General features: G+C 37.3%; 1 protein-coding gene across 4 annotated transcripts in view; it reads left to right on the plus strand.

The window, feature by feature from the left end:
* Positions 1 to 20,812, plus strand: part of LOC307004294 (uncharacterized protein) — a 46,960-nt gene extending 26,148 nt beyond the window's left edge. For 2 of the 4 annotated variants that reach the window (XM_079623404.1, XM_079623405.1), the window contains exons 3-5: positions 7,928 to 8,008; positions 8,360 to 8,461; positions 8,757 to 9,158. In XM_079623404.1, the coding sequence (XP_079479530.1) occupies positions 7,928 to 8,008; positions 8,360 to 8,461; positions 8,757 to 8,779 (206 nt within the window). In that variant the 3' untranslated portion in view covers positions 8,780 to 9,158. Of the gene's footprint in view, positions 1 to 7,927; positions 8,009 to 8,359; positions 8,462 to 8,756; positions 9,159 to 19,360 lie in introns of those variants that run through there. The other 2 variants (XM_079623403.1, XM_079623402.1) reach the window with 1 other exon arrangement.
* Positions 20,813 to 21,472: the final 660 nt, after the last annotated feature.

The raw sequence follows: 21,472 nt of genomic DNA on the forward strand, positions 1-21,472 counted from the left end.
AACACACAGCGGTGTGTCCTAAAGGGACAGCGAAGAACAAATCGGCAAATACTATTGTAAACCACATCAATGGAGTGCAAACAAGAGGCAGTAGTGTTCTGATAAATAATATCTGCGTAGTCCAACATAGGCAGGAGGAGCTGTAAGACTATTCTTTTCCTGACCAAAAAATTAAAACAATTAACAGATCGATAAAGTATTTTAAGACGAGAGCTGATTTTGTTTGTCATTGCTTGTACATGAGTTTTAAAAGATAAATCAGTTTCCAGCCAAACACCTAGATATTTAAAGGTCTCAGTTGACTCCAAAGGAGAGGAGTCGAGATAACAAAGATTAAGGTTGTTTTCATCTATATCCAAGGCTTTTCTGTGAAACAGTAAAGAGTAGGACTTTGATTTATTAAGGAGAAGTTTATTAGCTAATAACCACTGCTGTACAGAATTGAAGTCATGCTGTAGAGAGAGGTTTATCCCGGAGATAGTAGGTTTACTACAGTAAATGACTGTATCATCGGCATAAAGATGAATATTACAGTCTGTACAGCATAAGGGCATATCATTAACAAAGATAGAAAATAATAAAGGTCCCAGAGAAGAACCTTGAGGGATGCCTTTCACTATGCTTGTATAATCAGACTGACAACCCCTATAGGACACACCCTGACAACGATGATGAAAATAACCATTAAACCAGAGTAAAGATGATCTCGAGAGTCCAATAGCATGCAGTTTATCCAATAAAAGATAATGATCAACTAAATCGAACGCTTTGGAGAGATCCAGGAAAATGGCACCGGTGCACAGATTGTCATCGAAACTAGAAAATATATCATTAGAGAGTTTTAAGAGAGCAGTGGTAGTGGAGAAATATTTTCTGAAACCTGATTGGCATTGCGTAAGTAAATTATTATCAGATAGATAATTAGATAATTGATTAAAAATTAGTTTCTCAAAAACTTTAACCACACTATTAATTATTGATATTGGCCTATAATTGTTCAAAATTTGTAAGTCTCCACCTTTGTGCAAGGGAATGACTTTAGTACATTTCCAAGCGAGGGGCACTTCACAGGTATCAAATGACATGTTAAAAAGCACAGCCAGTGGGGGTGCTAGTACATGCGAGGCAAGTTTAATAAACTTACCCTCAAGGCCATCAGGACCCGGACCACTGCTATTGGAAAGTTTATTAATAGCCAGTTGAACATCCGTTGATCTGACCTGTCTAAAATTGAAAGAACTACCACAGGGTTGGTTATTAAGACACGGGTCCACGTGAGAAACAGGAGGCTGAACAAGCGGTGTTTGAGAAAAAAGCACACTAAAGGCTTTGGAAATTGCGGCTGGATCATTAGTTATTTCATTATTAATTATCATATTATTTGAGGTGTTATTGGACTTACCAACTAGGGTGTTAACTCTCTTCCAGAATTGCTTTGGGTTACTTAGATCATTTGACAGGCTATCTCGGTAATAATTGGCTTTAGCATTTCTTGTTTGAGTTGTACATAAATTTCGTAATCGTTTATATTTCTCCCAGTCATCAGGCAGTTGTGTATGTTTGTGTTTAACCCAGGCCCTATCCCTCTTTTTAAAAAGATTAACAAGGTCACCATTAACCCAAGGCAGATGATGGCCTTTAACCTTAATGGATTTCCATGGAGCATGTCTGTCAATAACTAGCCCAACTTCAGTATAAAAAAAATCCCATGCAGCTTCAACATCAGGAATTAAATAAAGCCTGTCCCAATTTATCCTTCGAAGGTCATTAACAAATAAATTATTATTAAATAATTTAGTGTCCCGTACCTTGATATATTTAGGAGGAAGATGAGGAGTTGCAATTTTCCAAATACAATGGATAATGGAATGATCGCTAAAGCAGTCAGAGAGAACTCCAGAAGTCATTATTCTGTTTGGATGGGAAACAAGAATCCAGTCAATGAGAGATTTAGAGTTAGAGCCGACTCTAGTAGGCTCAGTGATGATTTGAGTCAAATTAGCACCATTAACCATATTACGTTCTGTAGATGTAGAAGAATCATTCCAATTTAAATTAAAGTCCCCCAACAGAATAATTTCTCTTGAGTCTCCCAGTGATGATACAGTAGCTAAAATGTTCTTAACAGACTCTAATTTAGGAGATGTAGGTGGTCGATAAATATTGCCTATTATCAAATGTTTATTTGCATGAAGAGTTACCTTAACAAAGATTCCTTCAAAAAGCTCAGGTTTCACCTCAGGAATAATAAGCTGTGAACTCAGATTAGATGAGATGTAAGTAGCGACTCCACCTCCCCTGGAACCTCTGTCTGCCCTATACATTACATAATTTTCCAGATGAATAATAGCGTCAGTAATACTATTAGTAAGCCATGTTTCAGATAAGGTAATTATATTGGGATTATTATAGGACAGCCAGGCTCTAAACTGATCAATTTTAGGGAGTAAACTACGGATGTTAAGATGGATAGCATGGAGACCTTTACCCATAAAATATATATTTGTGATCAATGAAAATAGAGCTAACTAACCTTGTGAGGTAAAAATCGTGAAAGTGAAGAAGAGGTGAACATGAGAGCCAACACCATATACACACACACACACACTCTACCATACCTACATAAAAAATAAAATAAAATAAAAAATAACACAAAAATGCACACACAAAAGCAAGATAACAAATTAAACTAAACTGTCTTCATTCACTCCCCTGATTATAGAACCACTGAGTTACTTCCAGCAGCACAACAAAGTGCTTCAAGAATTATTATAAATCCTTTAGAATTAATAAGTAAAATAAATTAATAAGCAAAAACAAAACACACACAATATATTTTTGTTTGCTTATATTCAAGAAACCCAGTGGAGGAATAAAATAAAACAGCATATATTGAACAACCAAAAACAGCAATCTTCAGGGTCAGAGAAAATCAATCATTCAAATACATAACGTACTACTAGATACTACCTGGATACTTGTGAAGAGCAAAAAAGCATAACATCATTATTTTTTATTTTATTTTTATTCTCTCTTCCTCAAAGGTAAAAAAAACAAAACAAAAAAATAATAATAAAAAAATGAGAACAACCTTTAATCACAAGGAACCATAATACCAGCTGGGAAAAAACATCAAGCCTCTGGTTGAAACAAAATAAAATAACTCTAGGCTTAAATCCTTTTCTTTTCTTTCCCTTCTCACATGTTCTCCCCTCTTCTTCCCTCTTTTCCTCTCTCTCACCCCTTTCCTCTCACTCTTTGAGAGCAAGTCTACCAGTCACCACGAAGTGACGTCAGACGTTACATAACACATCATGACGTACGGAAATAAACAAACAAGCATGACAACAGTCGTGATTGATATTTTTCATAATGAGTGAGGATCAAAAGAATCTAAGTACTTGACAGCCTCACTTAAATCACCAAACTGGATTTGATCCGACCCTCGACTGAGTTTGATGACAGCGGGATACAGCAAAAAAGCCTCGAACCCCAAGGTGCGAGCCCGGTTCATTACTGGGAAGCAGGGACGTCTGAGTCGAGCAGTGAAATCACTGTAGTCAGCAGTAAAGCGGATAGTTAGACCATCAACTACCACAGATGTTTTCCTTGCGAGGCCCAAAATCCTGTCTCTGTCAGTGAGTCGAAGACAATTAAAGATCATGTGCCGTGGAGAAGAACCCGCAGAACGCGGGCGGCCAACGCGATGTGCTCGCGTGAGCTCCGGGGGGTTGGAGGCCAACTCGGGAAACCATGTAGGAAAGATGCGCAGCAGGTAGGACAGAGCATTGCTATGTTCTACTCCTTCTTTCAGGTTGATTATACGAAGGTTGCTCCTTCTCCCCTGGTCCTCCATCGAGATTAATTTCTCCTGAAGTTTCTTTATAGCCTCAGAATGCTCATTTGTAGCGTCCTCAGTGCGTTTCACTTGATCTCGAAGAGAATTAGTAAGCTTACGTTGGGAGTCTAACTCTTTCGAGTGTTCCTCCAGTGTTGTTTTAATGGAAACAAGCTGATTTTCCAGGCGATCAAAACGATCTTTAGATTGTTTATCGGCTTCAGCAAAATGCTTATTAAGGATAGCTTCCATAGACACAGTTGTCAACTCACACGCGACCGAGTCGGCGTCTTCTTTAAGTTGGGGTGCCTTCTTTGGAGGCATTGTCGGATCCAAGTTCCAAAGTACTCACAAAAGATTCAGATTTACTGTTTTTGCTGTTTTAGCAGTTCAAATTTGCTGCTTTTAGCACATTGAGCAGGGAGAGCTGCGAGAAACCGAACTCCTACTCCGCCATTTTTTTCATTCATGTCACCCTTGACCCCCGGAGAGTTGGGGGTGTCGTGAAGTACGTGCGAAAGGTGTCCCTCGTGTTTAGGCCAGGACTGGAATGCAACATGTATTCAAGAGAAAAATATAATTTCACAAGCACAAAAGAATATAGCAATGATTATGTGATAATGCATATACTTGATTATTGATTATTATAAAAGTAATGTAAGCATTCAAAAGGATATGGAATGAAATATATATATATAACTGACTGAAGAGACAAGGGATTTTGACCAACCCTTCAAACCATATAAAAGAACAATATTCCTGTCTGCACAAAGAAATATGCCTCACTGTAAAATCTACAAACAACAGGATTATATCTGTGGTGGTAGACACGTGATCAGGGCTGGACTGGGACAAAAATGTGGAGAATTTTGGTATTTAGTCTTGTTTGTATTGACTGTCTATCCGGTTGTTAACCCTTTCGGACGTACGATCACACCGGTGTGATCTGTCTTGGCTGGTCCCTGGAGCGTACGATCACACCGGTGTGATTACAACGGTCAGTGCATCACGTGATTAACTGCTAAATTCAAACGTGCTTTGGCGCATTGGCTGGCGCTGAGCCAGTGACGGACGCACTCAGTGCTTGTCATATATCGCAACTATTCAGTGTTTTCAACCACATAATGGTTATTTTAGGTTTCAGACATTAAAGAATCACATAAGTACTAAAAAACATATTTTTAAGTTTGTAAAATACAAACTGATGTCTAAGAAAATAATAATCCTTTATATTATAAAAAGACGATGCAGTGGTCAATGCAGTGGTCTTTTGAGTCATAATGAGTTGTTTGTGAAGAAATTATCCGCTTCCAAATGATGTCATTTTAATCACGAAATTGAAACATTAAAAACCATTTTTCTCTGGTGAGCGAGTGATAGAGCGCGGCAGCAACGAACCAACTGATCAGCTTACAGCGTAACAACATTGAATGCTCGGCCGAACAGCTGATCATAGCTGTACAGGGCGCCTTATTATTTTTCATCTCCATAAATATATCTAGTAGTAAAGCTACTACTAGATATAGTGCTTGTCATATATCGCAACTATTCAGTGTTTTCAACCACATAATGGTTATTTTAGGTTTCAGACATTAAAGAATCACATAAGTACTAAAAAACATATTTTTAAGTTTGTAAAATACAAACTGATGTCTAAGAAAATAATAATCCTTTATATTATAAAAAGACGACACGTTTTATTCATATCAGATACACAGTGTGTAAGTAGTTTTACATTTTACCCTATTCTTCTCCCAGTTCACCAGCTACTTACTTTCATGTATTTCGGGAGAAGTGGATAAATTGACGTGTTGTAAATCCAACAGATCCGATTCTCTGACCTGTGGCACAAACTAACATGGCGCCGCCCATCACGCGCATACAGCTCAACTAACGCAATCGTTATAAAGGTGTTTATACAACAAAACACATCCACATGCACATATTTGACAATCGGAATATCAGTGTTTCATACACATACTATAGCTAATAAATGTGTGAATATTTAGAATAAAAAAGGAAAAATTACATAAAATCAGATCATCATTCATTCAGCACTGTGTTGTGGTTGCGCTGTGTCACGTGACAAGCAGTGGAAACAATAAAGTGACAGATTCGAAATAACGGTCGCCTTGAAAAACTCACGCTGGGGGAGGTCAATTAGAATATTTTAAACTTACGTGTAAAAGGGTTAAAGGACAATTCCGGCGAAAAATGAACCTAGGGGTTAATAACACACGAGTCGATCGTTCTCTGGGATGTGTTTTCATGAAAATCGAATGTAAAGAGTTTTATCTTTAAAAACAGAATAGCTTATAACGCTAGTATATGGGGCATCGAATATAAATAAAAATAAATAGTTAATACCACTAACAAGGCTCAAAATAGCCTCACACTAACACGGTATCACTATCTGCTAACTATACAGTTTGAAAATGAACACAGGCCGGGTTCCCGCAACAGAACCATCACGGTAGAAAAAGCGTATCTGAGAATTTGATTGCCTGTCCGGGGTTTGTCGATGGCCGGAGGCGGCACGAAATTTGACGGAGGCGGCCGCCTTGTAATTCTCTATGCAGGAAAAACCCTGGATACTATCACAATATTTTGCCCACAATAACGATATATCACAACATTAGCAATTCTGTGACAGACGCTATATTGCAAGAAAATCATTAATCTGTAAATTAAGAAAAAGTGTGTCAACAAGACATAGGATGTATTTCATTTATTAACAGTACATCTATTTTATAGAATAGCAACAATGTACAATAGGGCTACACGCGATTTGGCAAAGGCTACGATTATTTTATACACAATTTATCAGTGCAGTGCGGCTGATCGGTAGTAAATGCTGCTCCATCAGAACGCCAGAGGGCGCTCTCACGCAGACACACCAAATATGCCCCGCCACAGAAGTACGATAGTGCACATCATTCCAGGAAATCCCTATCACTGTAGCTGAATAAGCAGAAGATTGAAACGCTTTGATTGACTAAACATGACTAATAAAAAAACGACTGCCTTATTCTAAGTAAGAAGCCACATCATCTCATAGGAGATGTCGTTATGAAGTGAGTTTAGAGTAAATGCATGTTATTAAATGTTGTCTTTTGATGTACAAAAGGTTATTAATAATAATAATTAATAATGCTTCACATGTTTGGAAAGATGTTTGACGCGTGTTGCTTTTTCAAATGCACGTTATAAGTGACTCAAACTCGCAGTGCTTTCAGATGGAGCAGCGTTTACAGAGCCGTCCATCAATGACAAGCTGCGCATAAAAAATAATCGCAGCCTTTGCAATTTCAAAATCGTGATAAGCTATCTCAATTTAATTGCGATTACATGTAAATTGTGATTAATCGTGAAGCCCTAATATACAATAAGAGCTGTATATTAATATACAATAATATACAGCTTGCATACACAAGCTGTCAAACAGCCATTAGTTTTTTTGCCAGAGAGAACGGTCTGTAACTGAATTATGTATTGTAAAGAAACGTCACACCTATAACTTATCAGTCATAGCAGCAACATTTCAAATTTGTCCAAATTACATTTAACAAAAATCCTTCAAACTATCAATTTATAGCTGGAAAAGAATTGTGAAATGCATACATTACTAAAAAAGTGATGATAAAAGAAAAACATCTGGTTTTAATAATAAAAAATATAAAAATAAGATCACATTTTGCTATTCACATTTTTGTATTCATATTTGTATGACCAAGTGGTCAGGGGTGTTCACTGATATGCTCACACAAAAATCGCTGCAAAAGGTGGGGTGTTCTGGGGTGCTACCACAGAAACCAAAAATTCTCGGGACAGCAGCATCTGTCCAAATTTCAATCTTAACCGTTCTATTTCATCAGAAACGATCTGAAAACAGGGCTTTAAGTGTAAAATACGGAATTTGTCACTTAAGCCAAAGTGGGAAACCGCCACAGTGTATATGAATTTAGATCTTTTGTATGCTTAAAAAAAAAAAATACAGATACTTGGTGCCAGATTATCGTCTATTTCGTCTCGCGGCTGGAAAATCGCGATAAATCGGCATATCGATTTTTCTTTTTGTCCCACCTCTAGTGTGGAAGAATGCCAACACTCCGAAGGGGGACCAAATTGCAGTCAAGAGAGTGTCTGAGATGACACCATCCACAACACGAGGTTTGTAATAAGTTTGTTGCATGGTTTGAATTATTTTCTTAACTTGTAATTTTGTGTGATTTAAAGCTATTGCTAATAAGATTAATCATATTTATTAAATTCTTCTAACATACACTCACTGTGTGTTGTAGTGCAGGTGAAAAATGATGACCATACGCTTTATAACCATATTTAAATATAGTTGCCAGACAGTGAGGCTGAGGTGTACACTGATTTTTTTAAAGCTTTGATTGTGTGCTATAAATGAATGATCATAATAAAAGGCTGGTAAATTGAGGTATTACCATCACTTGAAATTATATTAAATACTATTACTCATTTTATATAACCATTTTTATACTATTATTTCAGCTGGCATTAAAAGACCTGTCACTCAGGAGGACAAAGAATGGGTTCGGGCAGCCTTGTTGCAACTTGGGCGTTTTACTGGGATGGGGTGGATTTTGAGTCCAGGTAAGATTTTTTACTTTTGTACTTTCATGTGCCCTTAAAATGAGCAGAAACATCACAATTACACTACATTAAATCAATGACAATTTAGCTAGGGTTTTGTCATCCAACACTTAATCATTTTGTAAAATGTTTTGTTTGATAGTTTCTCAATTTTAACCAGGGGTTTCAAACTGTGAAAAATTTGGTTAACTACACATGTATACATGTAAACCATGCTTTCATTTCAAATGTATTTTGTATACACTAAGTATGTGGATACCTCACTGACTTCACTTGTGCCTAACTTTAAATCCAGAATCTCCCAATCAAGACGTTTGATGGGCTGGTGACCAGCCCAGATTTTGTCCAAGCTGACAACCTCGCAACTACTGAGATCAGATCCAGGGAAACCTACACCTTTACCGGAGCTAACAGCTGTTACCTACTTGTGTGGACCTTGTCCTTCTGCCAGTGTTCAAAGACCCTACATGGGCTGTTAACATTGACACTCTGGAAATATTTTATAAAGATTGTTTCCTACCATACATTCACTCACAGTTGTAAGAACTGTAAAACGTTCTAAATTCAAAATAGTGTTGATATGTCGGTCAGTGTTCATTTTCTCTGTTGCAGCTACTTGAACTTGAAGTCTGCCAGTTGTATTCTTGTTTACCTTGATTAAATATATTTCTTTAGCCTATAAGGGTTCACTGATAATCTTTTTTTTTTTTTTTTTTCTTCGGTAAATGCACTTAGTACCCTGCATAAGCTGTACTGATGTCCTTTAAACTGGGTTTAAATAAACTAGGTTATAATAAATGAAATTTGACATTTCACACAATCAAGGTAATTTATTTATTATACAAGTTTGTAGTCACAATTTTGCTTCTGCAAGCAAATATGCAGAAATTCATGTATGTAGTTAACTCACAAATTTACAAACACCTATTCTCCGTGAAATTGGATAACGCACACACACACACTTAAACATAAGATTGCTACACAACACACACATCTTTGTGCTTCGGCTTGTCTATAGATTGTTGCCAAAGCTAACGTTAGCTAGTTAGCCTTAGTGCAACGGTGCGAAAGTACAGCCATCCTGATAATTAATTTGATATAATTGAGTAAACAGCTATGGAGCCAGAATTGGCTATTGTCATTTTTATGTGTTATATTTTACTGGAGGACATGGTGAGGATGTTTCAGGTCATGTACTTTCGGCTAAGCCGAAGATTCAAATGTTCATTTATATCTTACCTTGATGCAATTTTGTAGGCTAGTGTATTATTTTTATTAGGCACATAAATGGACCATGGTGAATATATTTCCACAGGTTTTCAACCCTATTTAAATATAAAACCTTGTTGAATATAAAAAAGTCTAGTGCGAATGTTACTCCCGCTCGTCATCTGCAGCTGTCAGTAGCTGCGTTTACATGGACCCTTATAATCGGATTGAAGGCTCAATCGGATTGAAAAACCTTCATGTAAACACCTTAATTGATCCGATTGAGCTCGATCTGATTGAAATTTCGATCGGATTGAAACGGGGTGGTTTATTCCTTTTGTAATCCGATCAAGAGAACATGTAAACACTTAATCGGACTGAAAACCAAATCTGAAAGGAATGCGCATGTGCAATGACAGCTACCGAGTTTATACAGTATGATTGCGACTCGCATTGTCAATGGTATTGGTGCTCTCACCCATGGGCGTCAGTTTGGTTTGAAATGTGCTGGGGACAGAGACGCATAATTTTTTTCTTTAAACACTTGCATTTTCCTATCAACAGTGGAAACAACTTTAAATACTCAATCTTTTCTGGTCATACAGAAAGGAATAATGCATCAGTCGCAAGTACTTTTATTTGGGTAAACTCACAATAACAAGAAAACGTTGTGCTTTTGTAAAATAAAATAAAACAAACAGGGCGCGCTATAATTATCTCCATGCGTGAACTGGAGCGCGTCTCAATAATGAACTGAAATACAGTGTATAGCCTCAAAAATATGATGAATATTTCTATATAAAGCTCGAAATGTCCACTTTTAAACTAAAAAATGTGAATCGAAGGCAAATACCGGCTGATTAGGCTGTAATCCATATGAAAGGTGCATTTCTCTCTAAAGGCGCATCCACTTTACAGCGGAGATGTATATAGATATGTTTGGAGCCGACACTGATTTAGAAATATATATTTTATTAATAAACAATAAAAATGCCTCATTATTTTTTCAGACATATTATCATTAGTCTGCTTTTTCCGGTGCTTTGCGGCAAGATTTGTGCTTGAGCGCGGAATAGGCTATATTCCTCCATGCACTCAGTATTTAAGCAGAAATTAATATAAACGTGAGAAAAAATAAAACGAGCTCCACAGAACATAAAATATTCATTTTATTTTATTTTTCGTGTTCGCATTTATGAGGAAAAAACGATGTTACGGACGTGACAGTTCTCGGTTACGGACGTGACTGCTCTGAAATCGACACTAAAATATGCTTTAAAACATTCACAGACCTCAATCAGAAAGCACAAAGCCTTTCTTTAAAGTGAATTTCGTTTTGTATTAATTGTATCTTAATTTTAATCAATGTTTCATCAACCAATTGCCTGGGTTTAATAAATAATAAGTAAAGCAAATATATCTATATCGCGCTCGTCGTCTCCTAATTAGCAGCTGGAGTACGTAAATGTTAAATCTGATTTAAAAAAAAAAAAAAAAAAACAATGGTAAAAGGGTGGCTGTTATGCGCATCGTGGAACGGCGGCGGGAATCGTCTAGTGGACTGATTGTGCGTAACTGTGCATGTCTAAAACGATCAAATCAGATGTAAAGCTTGTGACATGTAAACGCGCACATCAACCCGATTACTTTATTTGTCGTCCATGTAAACTTACCATGTAAAAAGTTAGCAACAATTTGTTAATATTTTGACAATAGGCCTACATTTTTTTACTTTAATTTTTAAAATAACGAGTGGTGGTATGCAAGTAACCACATACTTCGTTAATATTCACGTACAAATGTGAAGTACTTTTTTCCCACAGGACAGCAACACTACAAAGTTGTAATTTGACAATATGATGCTGTGTTTCCTCTAGGATTTTTTCCGGCTGTGGTGTCAGGCCCATTTCCCCAGGGGGAGGGGGCGTCGCCCATGAGTGATATTCCCATGGGCCACGCCCCCTTTCCCCAGGTGTTTAAACCTCCCCTAAGTATTATAATTAGGGCTGGGTATCGATTCAGTTGTTCCAATTTGATTTCGATTCGCAAGCTCTCAATTCGATTTTGATTCGACTCACAAAAATCCTATATTTGTAAAAAAGAACAGTGAACATATGTTTACAAGTGGTTAATTAATCAAAAGAAATTAAGAGCTGCAAACCTGTATTAAACTATTTTTATTTTAGGTACACTTGGGTACATTAAAACAGAACCCAACTCTATATTTCAAAAGCATACAGTGAATAGACGGGATTTTGATGCAAGATGAAAAATTGATTATTGAAAAAGTCAGAACAGTCTCATGCCTTGATCGAACAGGATCAGGTTATTTTATGTTAAGATAAAACTAACATAAAATCTCACAGCATTAGCTGTAACATGGAGGCTGCAAGCCTATATGAAGTGCAAACTAATACTGGCTTTTGGGTGATAGATAAATAAATATGGAAAAAAAATCAATTCGTAACCTTTGAGAATCGGTTTTAAATAGACCACATTTAAAAAAACGATTAATCGAACAAAAAAAAAGTTTGTGCCCAGCCTTAATTTTAATATGAAAGGCTCCAATTTAGAGCGATTATGCGCATCCCGTGCGCCGAATGATGCACTTGAAGCAACGCAAAGTCACAGCGCGCTACATTGAAAAGTTCAAAGCGAAGAGATATTTGATGCTTCGTGTATTATATCTAATCTATGCAACAGTTTGAGCAGTTTTAAATTTCAGTTACAGTGCGCATGAAGAAGAATTCATAGTGCTCTCTATTCCAGTGCTGTAAACTTACAGACACCCGGGAGAGAGGAATATGATTTAGAATGCGCAATAAACTCCAGCAAGATAAAGTAATTTAATGCAAACCATACATAGACCTTTATCTACAAATAAAGTATAATAATGGGAACTTTGATCTTGGAGAGAGTGTCATCGTATTACTGACGTAGCGGTCGTAACCGAATGTGATGCGCTGTTTGTTTGAATGCTGAATGGAGAATGACTGAGGAGAGATGAGTTTCCATTAACTTTAACTTAACGACTTAAATATAATTTTTTACCTCACATTATGCTATCGAATGACTTTACAAGTCTTGGAATATAGTGCACAAAAACGTTATGGTACTTTACATGTTTTTTTATGCCGCAATAGTATGCCCAATATCGGAGCTCACTGAGAAGCTGCAGCCGTGGCGGGAGGATTTTTGGTGTGGCGGCCCACCACGGCAGAATGAATGTAGCGGAAACACTGTGATGCATTGTTTTACATTAAACTGCACAAAAGTATATAGTTTAAATATATCAACCTTAAAAATATTCAGAAGTAAAATGCAACGTACAGTAATATAAATGCAAAACCATCATAAAAACCCTGACAAGGAGTTTTTTTTCTCTGCAGAATTCCTTTGTTTACTCTTGATACCTTAACATTAGAGTGATAATTTTGCTTAACTAAGCTTTGAAATATATGACTAGAAGTTTTTCCCCAATGCGGTATTAGTGCTTATTAAAAGTACTTTAGTGTAATCAGGTATCTCAATATTTATTCCATGAGTCAGCCCTGCAAACCTGTTGGTACAACTTAGTGGATAGTGGAAATTTGCACTCAAACACTCAGGAGACCATCAGATTAAGTCCCACCAGCAGGAGGCCTTACCAGAGTCTCTAGTGGAGCCCGTCCCAGTCCGGCAGCACACCAGGGTCTCCCGCTCAGCTGAATACAAGTCTACATCATTATTTCTTATTTTATGTACTGTAAATTTAAATGTTTATGTTGATTTTGAGATGTTTGACATATGTTGTAAATAGTTGGGGGGAAAAAAGTTATAGAAGAATTTGTTTCATGTAGAAATTATGACTGTCATTACAAAAATAAACAATGTCCAGAGCAATGAATTATCTTTTATTTACACATTTAAAGTTGCATAAAAATAAATGTACAGAACTTTTTTTCCTTTTAAAAAATATAAGTGAAAAAAAAAATATATATATATATATATACATATATATTATATTTCTCAATCATTCTTTCATGAACAGCCTGTCCATCCTCTCCCTACTCTCCTCGCCTCTGCAGTCCCATGTCTTCTCTAATCAAGTCCAAAAACTCTGTCTCGCCTTCTTCGTGGTGCTGATGCTGATGCTGGTGCTGGTGCTGCTGCCCCTGGCTCCTCCTCACCGTGGGCACCCACTGCTGAACTCTGCCCTGGTCTGCCCTCAGGGATTGAGGCAATGAGGACAGGGGGGTTGGTGGAGTGCCTCTGTCCCAACACCTCATCCATGAGGACAAACCAGGGCCAAGTTTCAGCAGTGGGTTTCCCACTCACACCCTCACCCGTCCCAGGACACTTGCAATCCTAAGGCAGAGCAAATTAACCATGGCTTGTTATTTTTTTTGTTTTTTGCATGCATGGGAGTTACCTCACCCATGCAGACCCATTTTCTCCAGAATTCCTCTAAAAAAGCAGAAAAGGGTAGGCTACTTATGAAAAATATTAACACAAGGGTGCAATCTTAACATTAGTGCATTGTTAACACTGCAAAATATGACACATCAGGACATGCATACAAAAAACTTTAGAAATCATATGAATACTCAAATTTGGTTAAAACTTTTGTAGACATACAAGTGAAACCCCATTGCCTTATCTACTGCTTCTAATTGTTGTGGGCTTTATAGGGTGAGTAATATTTTTTATTTACACAAGTGAGACAGACTAGTGCAAATATTACAATACAATTTTATTTAGTTTATTTAATTGCAATTGAATAAATTTAGCTGTCTGCTCCTTGCTCCCCGAAATAATTATTAAACTAACAGGGCTGCCAACTGGGCTGAAAATTTCTCCCACATTTCTGTATGTGGGAGAGAAAAAAACTTGCGGAAATAAAAAACTTGCGACAATAAGTTGTGATTGTCAAAACATTTGGTAACTTATTTTTATTAAGTTTACTGACAACATGTTACAATGTTTAGCTGCATGGTTACAATTGCTGGCAGGTTACTGTATTTATTATTGCTTGACATCTTGATTCAATATCGATTCATTTTGATAATTATTAGTTACATTAGATACATGTTACAATTTTTTGTTGTAAAATAAATCACTAATACTGTAAACATAGAGGCCAGGCTATTTTTATTAAAGGTTAAAAATAACAACTTAAATGAAATATAATGCGTTCTATATTATAATAACAACTTTATAATATTTTAATGATATAAGTAAAAATATAATATGTAGCCTAATATAGTGGACATATTTAACAAAACTCTATAGCTAATTTTTCCAGCCTATAAATGGTCATTAAATTGCTTTCCTGATGTAAATGTAACTTATGTGACATTGTTCTAGCCGACCTGTTTTGCAGTCCATTTACATTTACCATTTACCTGTTTTATTGACTTGATCCAAGGCATACATTTCGGTAAGTTCGGGTTTATTTACTAATAGAAAAGAAGAGTTAGAGTTGATCGGTTCACGTGCCGCTTGAACTGAGGCGCTACAGAGATCTGTCACGTCACATTTACAAGCGCCAAAATGGTATTATTGTTTGAATTGCGTAATAAAATTGACAGAATCTGAGAGCTGATAATTTATTTTATATCAAAGTAACCTGCTCTGTCTTGTCTGTCGTTGTCAGTGTCCTCTTTGCTTCGCGATTTTTTTCTGCGTGAGAAAATGGATGTGTGGCGTGTGAGCATGTGAAAAGGGACAATTGCGTGAGTCTCACGCTCAATGCGTGAGAGTTGGCAGCCCTGAACTAATATTAGCACAAGTTTTGCCTCAAACCACCTACAAATGAAGCCACGCAATGGTGACGAAGGAGTTAAGATGAAGTTTATCCACCTTATTCCTGACGATCTCACTGCGTTTTGAATTATGGGTGGCACTTCCGGTTTGGGGAACTTCCATTCAAAAAGGCAGAAACTAATCATTTCAAATCATACGTTTGCCAAACAAATAAAGCTTATCTGTTAGTTTTACTGAATGAGCTGTCAATTTCCCTTCATGGTTTATTTTCAGGCATCATGAGAATAACATACCCTTGGTATTTTAACGTGACATGTTATAACAGGAATATCTACGGCAAGAGCTCTTTTCAGTCGCTGCTTTCTTTTCCTCGTGATAATTTTCTTTTTTCCCTTTGCAATCCGCTGTAAAACTATGAAAAAGGACAACATACGCATGTATGGTCTGTTTCCCGAATTTAATTTACGATATATTCCATTAATAATTCACTGGAATGCGCGAATAATCTTGTTATTCTCATCAAATCGTCTCTTTCCAGGTTTGTTTTCACAGGTAAATGCAGTTTATAGTCTGTCAAAATGACGGAAATAGTAGTAACACGTAATGCTGAAGTTAATGAACATTTTTGATTAAGGCAACATAAGTTACAGATATATTACAGTGATATTTAACCAAAGACTCGCACTTTGGGGGTTATTTGGTCAGTTTAAAGTACCTTGTTGATGCTTTTACACTTTTAAATTTCCTTTTAATGTTCGATGTTTGAACAGTGAGTAGATTAACGTCGTTTTATGGTGACACTTTCTTAAATTGCGTTCATAGAGCAAGCCTTTTCACTGATTGTTTACAGCTTAACGGAAGTTACACCCATAATTCGCGCAAAGCGTCATGGGGCGCAGGAATAGTGTGGATAAGAAAGAAATACTTGTGGCTTTTAACTCAGGTTTCACTAGCTATTTGAGTAAATGAAAACATAATACTTACATTTAAATGCGAATTTGCCGTCCACCACCAAACTCTAGGCCACCATTTTTTTTAAATAAAAATGCTGTCGTCACCGGCGTGCGATGACTTATGGGGTAGAATAGGCTAAAAGGATCCTTTAATGTATCCTTCCTTTCACGGGAAAACGAAGGGTGCATTTGGCGTCGCTTTAGCCTTCGTCTCGCTGCGATGACGCAACCGGCCTTCGAATACGGCCTTCGAGGATGCAGAATTGAATTGGGACAGCCTTCATCGCGCCGCGGTGACGCAATCGGCCTTCAAATGCGAAGTGTACAGCCTTTGAATTAGGACATCCTTTGAATTAGGACATCCTTCGAATTAGGACATCCTTCATTGCGCCGCTGTGACGCAATCGGCCTTCAAATACGGCCTTCGGAGGATGCAGCCTTCACGTTGGGACACAGCTATTGTAGGGCTGTGGCCCTCCAGGAACTGAGTTTGACACCTGTGGTTTATAGCAACAAACAACATATAAAACCCATAGACTACATAAGCCTTTTTCTCAAAGGGCCAGTTTCGCTTTGGTTAGCACCCACTGGCACCAAAGTTTAATTTGTTTAAGATTTGTAACTTACCTTATCAACTGCAGCCATTTCCTCTTCTCTTTCTCGTCACAGGGAAAGCGGTAAAATGACAGTTGAATGTCACTTGTTTTTTTATCTATTCAAACAACACGGGACAGCACTGCGGTCTGGAAAAAAGGAGTGAAAGCGGTAGGTAGGTAGGTAGGTAGAGAGGACCCAGCCTTTGGACCCGGAAATGGTATTTTTGGAGAGTGCTTACGTCACAACTTAACCAGATTGCAATGATGAGGCTCCTTTAAGGGTGCTTTCACATCTGTAGTTCGGTTCATTTGGTCTGGACCAAGGGCGAAAAATTATACTTTATAGAATTTTTCAGGCGTTTTGGTCCCTTTTCACTCCACAGTGATTGATCTGGTCCGAATCAGTTGATGAGTTGATGAAACGAACCAAAATGCACTCAGGTGACAATATCTACATCACTTGTTGGCCAGATGTGTCCTGAACGCATTTCTGCACTTCGATTGGTCAGAATTAACGTGCGGGAAAATTCCAACAGAATCTATGAAACCCCCTTTCCCTGTTTGCTAAACAAAGCGGACATTTTGCAGTTCTTGTGAGTTTTTGAAAGTTGGGACCTAATATGGTCATCACACCAAATTTCTATGAGGCTCAGCACCTCCTCACAACTCCAAGTTTGTCCGCGAGCTGCCATGCTAAAAGTGTTAACTGTCAACAAACATGAGTCCTCATCCCATAATGCACAGCACAGCTGACTACAGCAGCTGGTTTAGCCCAGAAATGTGCAGTTCTTTGGCAGTTGGGTCTGTTCGAGGTCGGATCACGTACTCACCAGAAACGAACCGGTCCAGAGTTCGTTTGAAAGCATACCGAGACCACCTCGCCGCTTTTGGTGTGCACCCGAGTGCGATTGTTGCATTCAAAGTGATGCATAAAGATGTAGTGTAACGACGGCCAGTTCCAGGAATGCACTAATATTTTGTTAGTAGTACCAGTTTGCAACAATTATTAGTTAACACTAAGTTGTCAACACTTATAATAAAAATGAAAAAAATTCTCCCCGATTCTCCATTAGTTGTAGCTCATCGTCCGTGTATTCAGGCTTGAATAGGTATGGGCAACCTTGAGCCACTCATCGCGTTCGATGCTAAACTCAAACTCTGCCATTTCGTTGATCTCTTCTGCTGTTCTCTCGCTTCTTGCTCCACTACTTTACTGGTAGTCTCTTCTGGCAATAGATGTCATGCTCTGTGCAGTATCTCACGGGATCACCCGGTTTTGCTGAAAAAGTTTTTGGGTATATCCAAAAAAAAAAAAAAAAAAAAAAAAAAAAAATTCTGAAGTGTAGACAACTAATAATTGTTGCAAACTGGTACTACCAACAAAATATAAGTGCATTCCTGAAACTGGGCGTCGTTACACTACATCCTTATGCATCGCTTTCTGCCAGGACTTTTACATGCTTTTCCCAAATCACAGAAGTGACCTCGACGTCCGGGTTAGCGTTAGCATAAGCCATCGGGCAAGTGTTATTTAAATAAATAAATAAGTTTTTTACTCGAGGTCATGGTGCAAAGGACCCTAGGTTGAAATTACTCCGAACCATCCCTTTAACCTATAAATGTGCGCTAATATTAAGCACATATCCATGTCTGTGCGGAGTGTGGATGACAAAGTATAGTCCACTGCGGAGATGGTGAATCAGAATCGTCAACTTCATCTTTGCAGCGACACTGAGACAGAAAACACTAGTTTCTTAATAAATAATTAAATGTTTTCTTTACTATTGTTGCCGATGCTTAGCCGTCAAACTTTGTGTGCTTGAGCTCGGAATATAGACTCTAAAATATGACGCCTGTATTAAACGCTCAATATGGTTTAGGATTCTCCTCAGTAGGCTATTTGAGTAATTAAGTAAATATAAACATGCATTTAGTTGACTAATGACTTAAATGAACGACTACTAGTCGTCTAGAAAATCTTCAGTCAGGGTCCTAATTTTTTTTACATTAGTTTTTGATCAGGTATGAGCGTTGTGGTATTGTCACTATAGCTACTCATCTGAGATGTCCTTGAATGGTGTTTTGATGTTTTAAATGTGTGGATATTAATTTCTGTAATTACGTTTATTTTATTACATTGTACAGCACTGTGGTCAACTATTTTTGTTTTATTATATGCTTTATAAATAAGATTGGATAACTCCCAGCTTGAAATGATTTGAGACATGTCATAAACCAAGAATAAAAAATATTTCCGATTACAGTTAACGCCTCTTTTATTAGCTTTGTGGGTATAGGATCTAATGTTGTAGGATACATGTTGTTGGTTTTGATGCTTTAAATGTGTTGATGTCTGTTAGTGGCATTAAACTTGTATTTGTCTCTTTTTGCCTTAGACCTGATGCTGCTGAAAGAGGAGAGTGAAGTACAAGATGAAATGGAAAAAGACCAGTATGAGAAACAACATGATTTCACAACCGAAGAAAAATTTATTTGCTCACAGACTGAAAATTCATCCTCACAAAAAAGAGCTTTCAAGACAGAAACTATAAGTTACTTCAACTGCCAGGAGTGTGGACAGAGTTTTACTAAAAAAGCAAACCTTAAAATCCACATGAACATTCACACCGGTGAGAAGCCATTTACCTGCCTTCAGTGTGGAAAGAGTTTCACTCAAAAAGGAAGCTTTAACAGGCACATGAGAATTCACACTGGAGAGAAGCCTTACACCTGCCACCAGTGCGGAAAGGGCTTCACAGCAGAACTAAACTTAAGATGTCACATGAACCTTCACACTGGAGAGAAGCCATACACATGTGATCAGTGTGGAAAGAGTTTTAGACATAAAGTGACCCTTAATAACCACAGGAGGATTCATTCAAGAGAGAACCGTTTTATTTGTCATCAGTGTGGAATGAGTTTCACAGACAGCAATCACCTTAAGAATCATGTATTAATTCACACTGGAGAGAAACCTTTCATGTGCCATTTTTGTGGAAAGACTTGCTCAAACCAAACAAGCCTTAAGACTCATGTGAGAATTCACACTGGAGAAAAGCCTTTCACCTGCCGTCAGTGTGGAAAGAGTTTCACAGTTAAATTAAGCCTTGAGAGGCACATAAGAGTTCACACTGGAGAGAAGCCTTTCAAGTGTCTTCAGTGTAAAAAGAGTTTCACATATCAAAAAGACTTGAAGCGTCATTTGCAAACTCATCCTGTAAATACATTGCAGTGTTCTTCAGTGTGACAAAAGATTTAGAAAAAGGAGACATTTCAGTCCGTGTATGTTGCATTCATTAGTTTTTATTTTATTTAATATTGAAAGTATAAAAATCAGAAAATGGCACATTTATTATTATTGTTATTATTATTTTTATTTTTTTTTAAACAGAGGGAGAAAACAGCTTGATTTCATGTTTATAGGTTCAGGGGTAGAAAATGGATAAACGGCTTGGATATTCGATTTCCACATGTGGCCGGGCATGAAACGCCTCTTTCCGCTGATTGGTCAACTGAAGAATCAGCCCGTTACGCTCATGAAATAAATAAAATCCATCCAGAAAAAAGTTATATGACTACTGTGTATTTACTCTTAAATCGAGTGGTCTGCGCTTCGCTACAATGTAAATGAATCTCCGTGCTGTCCAGTGGGTCATACAGCTTTGCCACAGATTTAGCTAAATAAAACCCAAATTAAGTTGCCATCTCTGAATTACTGTAAGTTCGACATGGTGTGAAAACAGCGTTTGGTGACTGTCTACGACTCAAGTCTGCGTGAGCAGGTGCACAGAGCTTTCAAATACATATATTGACAGGCAAGTAGGACATCATCTCAGCTAACAGGGAAAATTCCCATAACTTTCACTAACATTCTTTGAAAGTTATGTAAATAGGACAAATCGTTCTTAAAATAATGTAAATGGAATGTTCTTGTAATGTTGTGAGTAAATGTTCTTATGATGTTATTAATATTTGCTGAATGTTTTTGTAGTTACACTAAAAAATTTCACCTATTTCAAGTTAAAATTAAGGTAGAAACTGAACTGAAGTTAACTTAACTTACAAGTACAAGTAATTTCAACTCACTATTTTAAATCTTTCTAGTGCTGAGTTTTGCATTTTTATGCATTTGGCAGATGCTTTTATCCAGCGACTTGCATTGTATTTCAAGTAGGGCTGTCAAACGATTAAAATATTTAATCGCGATTAATCGCATTAATGTCATAGTTAACTCGCGATTAATCGCACATTTTTATCTATTCTAAATGTCTCTTGATTTCTTTTTGTTCCATTATTTTTTTCTCATTTTAATGCTCTTATCAACATGGAAAAGTGGATCGGCTTGCTTTGTGCAAATGTTTTTTATTGAAAACAACATTGGGATACTGTGTTCAATTTCACACTAACATTCTCACTTGGAGCAAATAGCTAATCTCTCACACAATGTAACGCTGTCCATCAATAAAAGGGTGAAAGAAATACTGACGAGGTAACGTTACTGATAGGCT

The sequence above is a fragment of the Phoxinus phoxinus genome (genome assembly GCF_949152265.1).
Source record: "Phoxinus phoxinus genome assembly, chromosome: 9".
Lineage (NCBI taxonomy): Eukaryota > Metazoa > Chordata > Actinopteri > Cypriniformes > Leuciscidae > Phoxinus > Phoxinus phoxinus.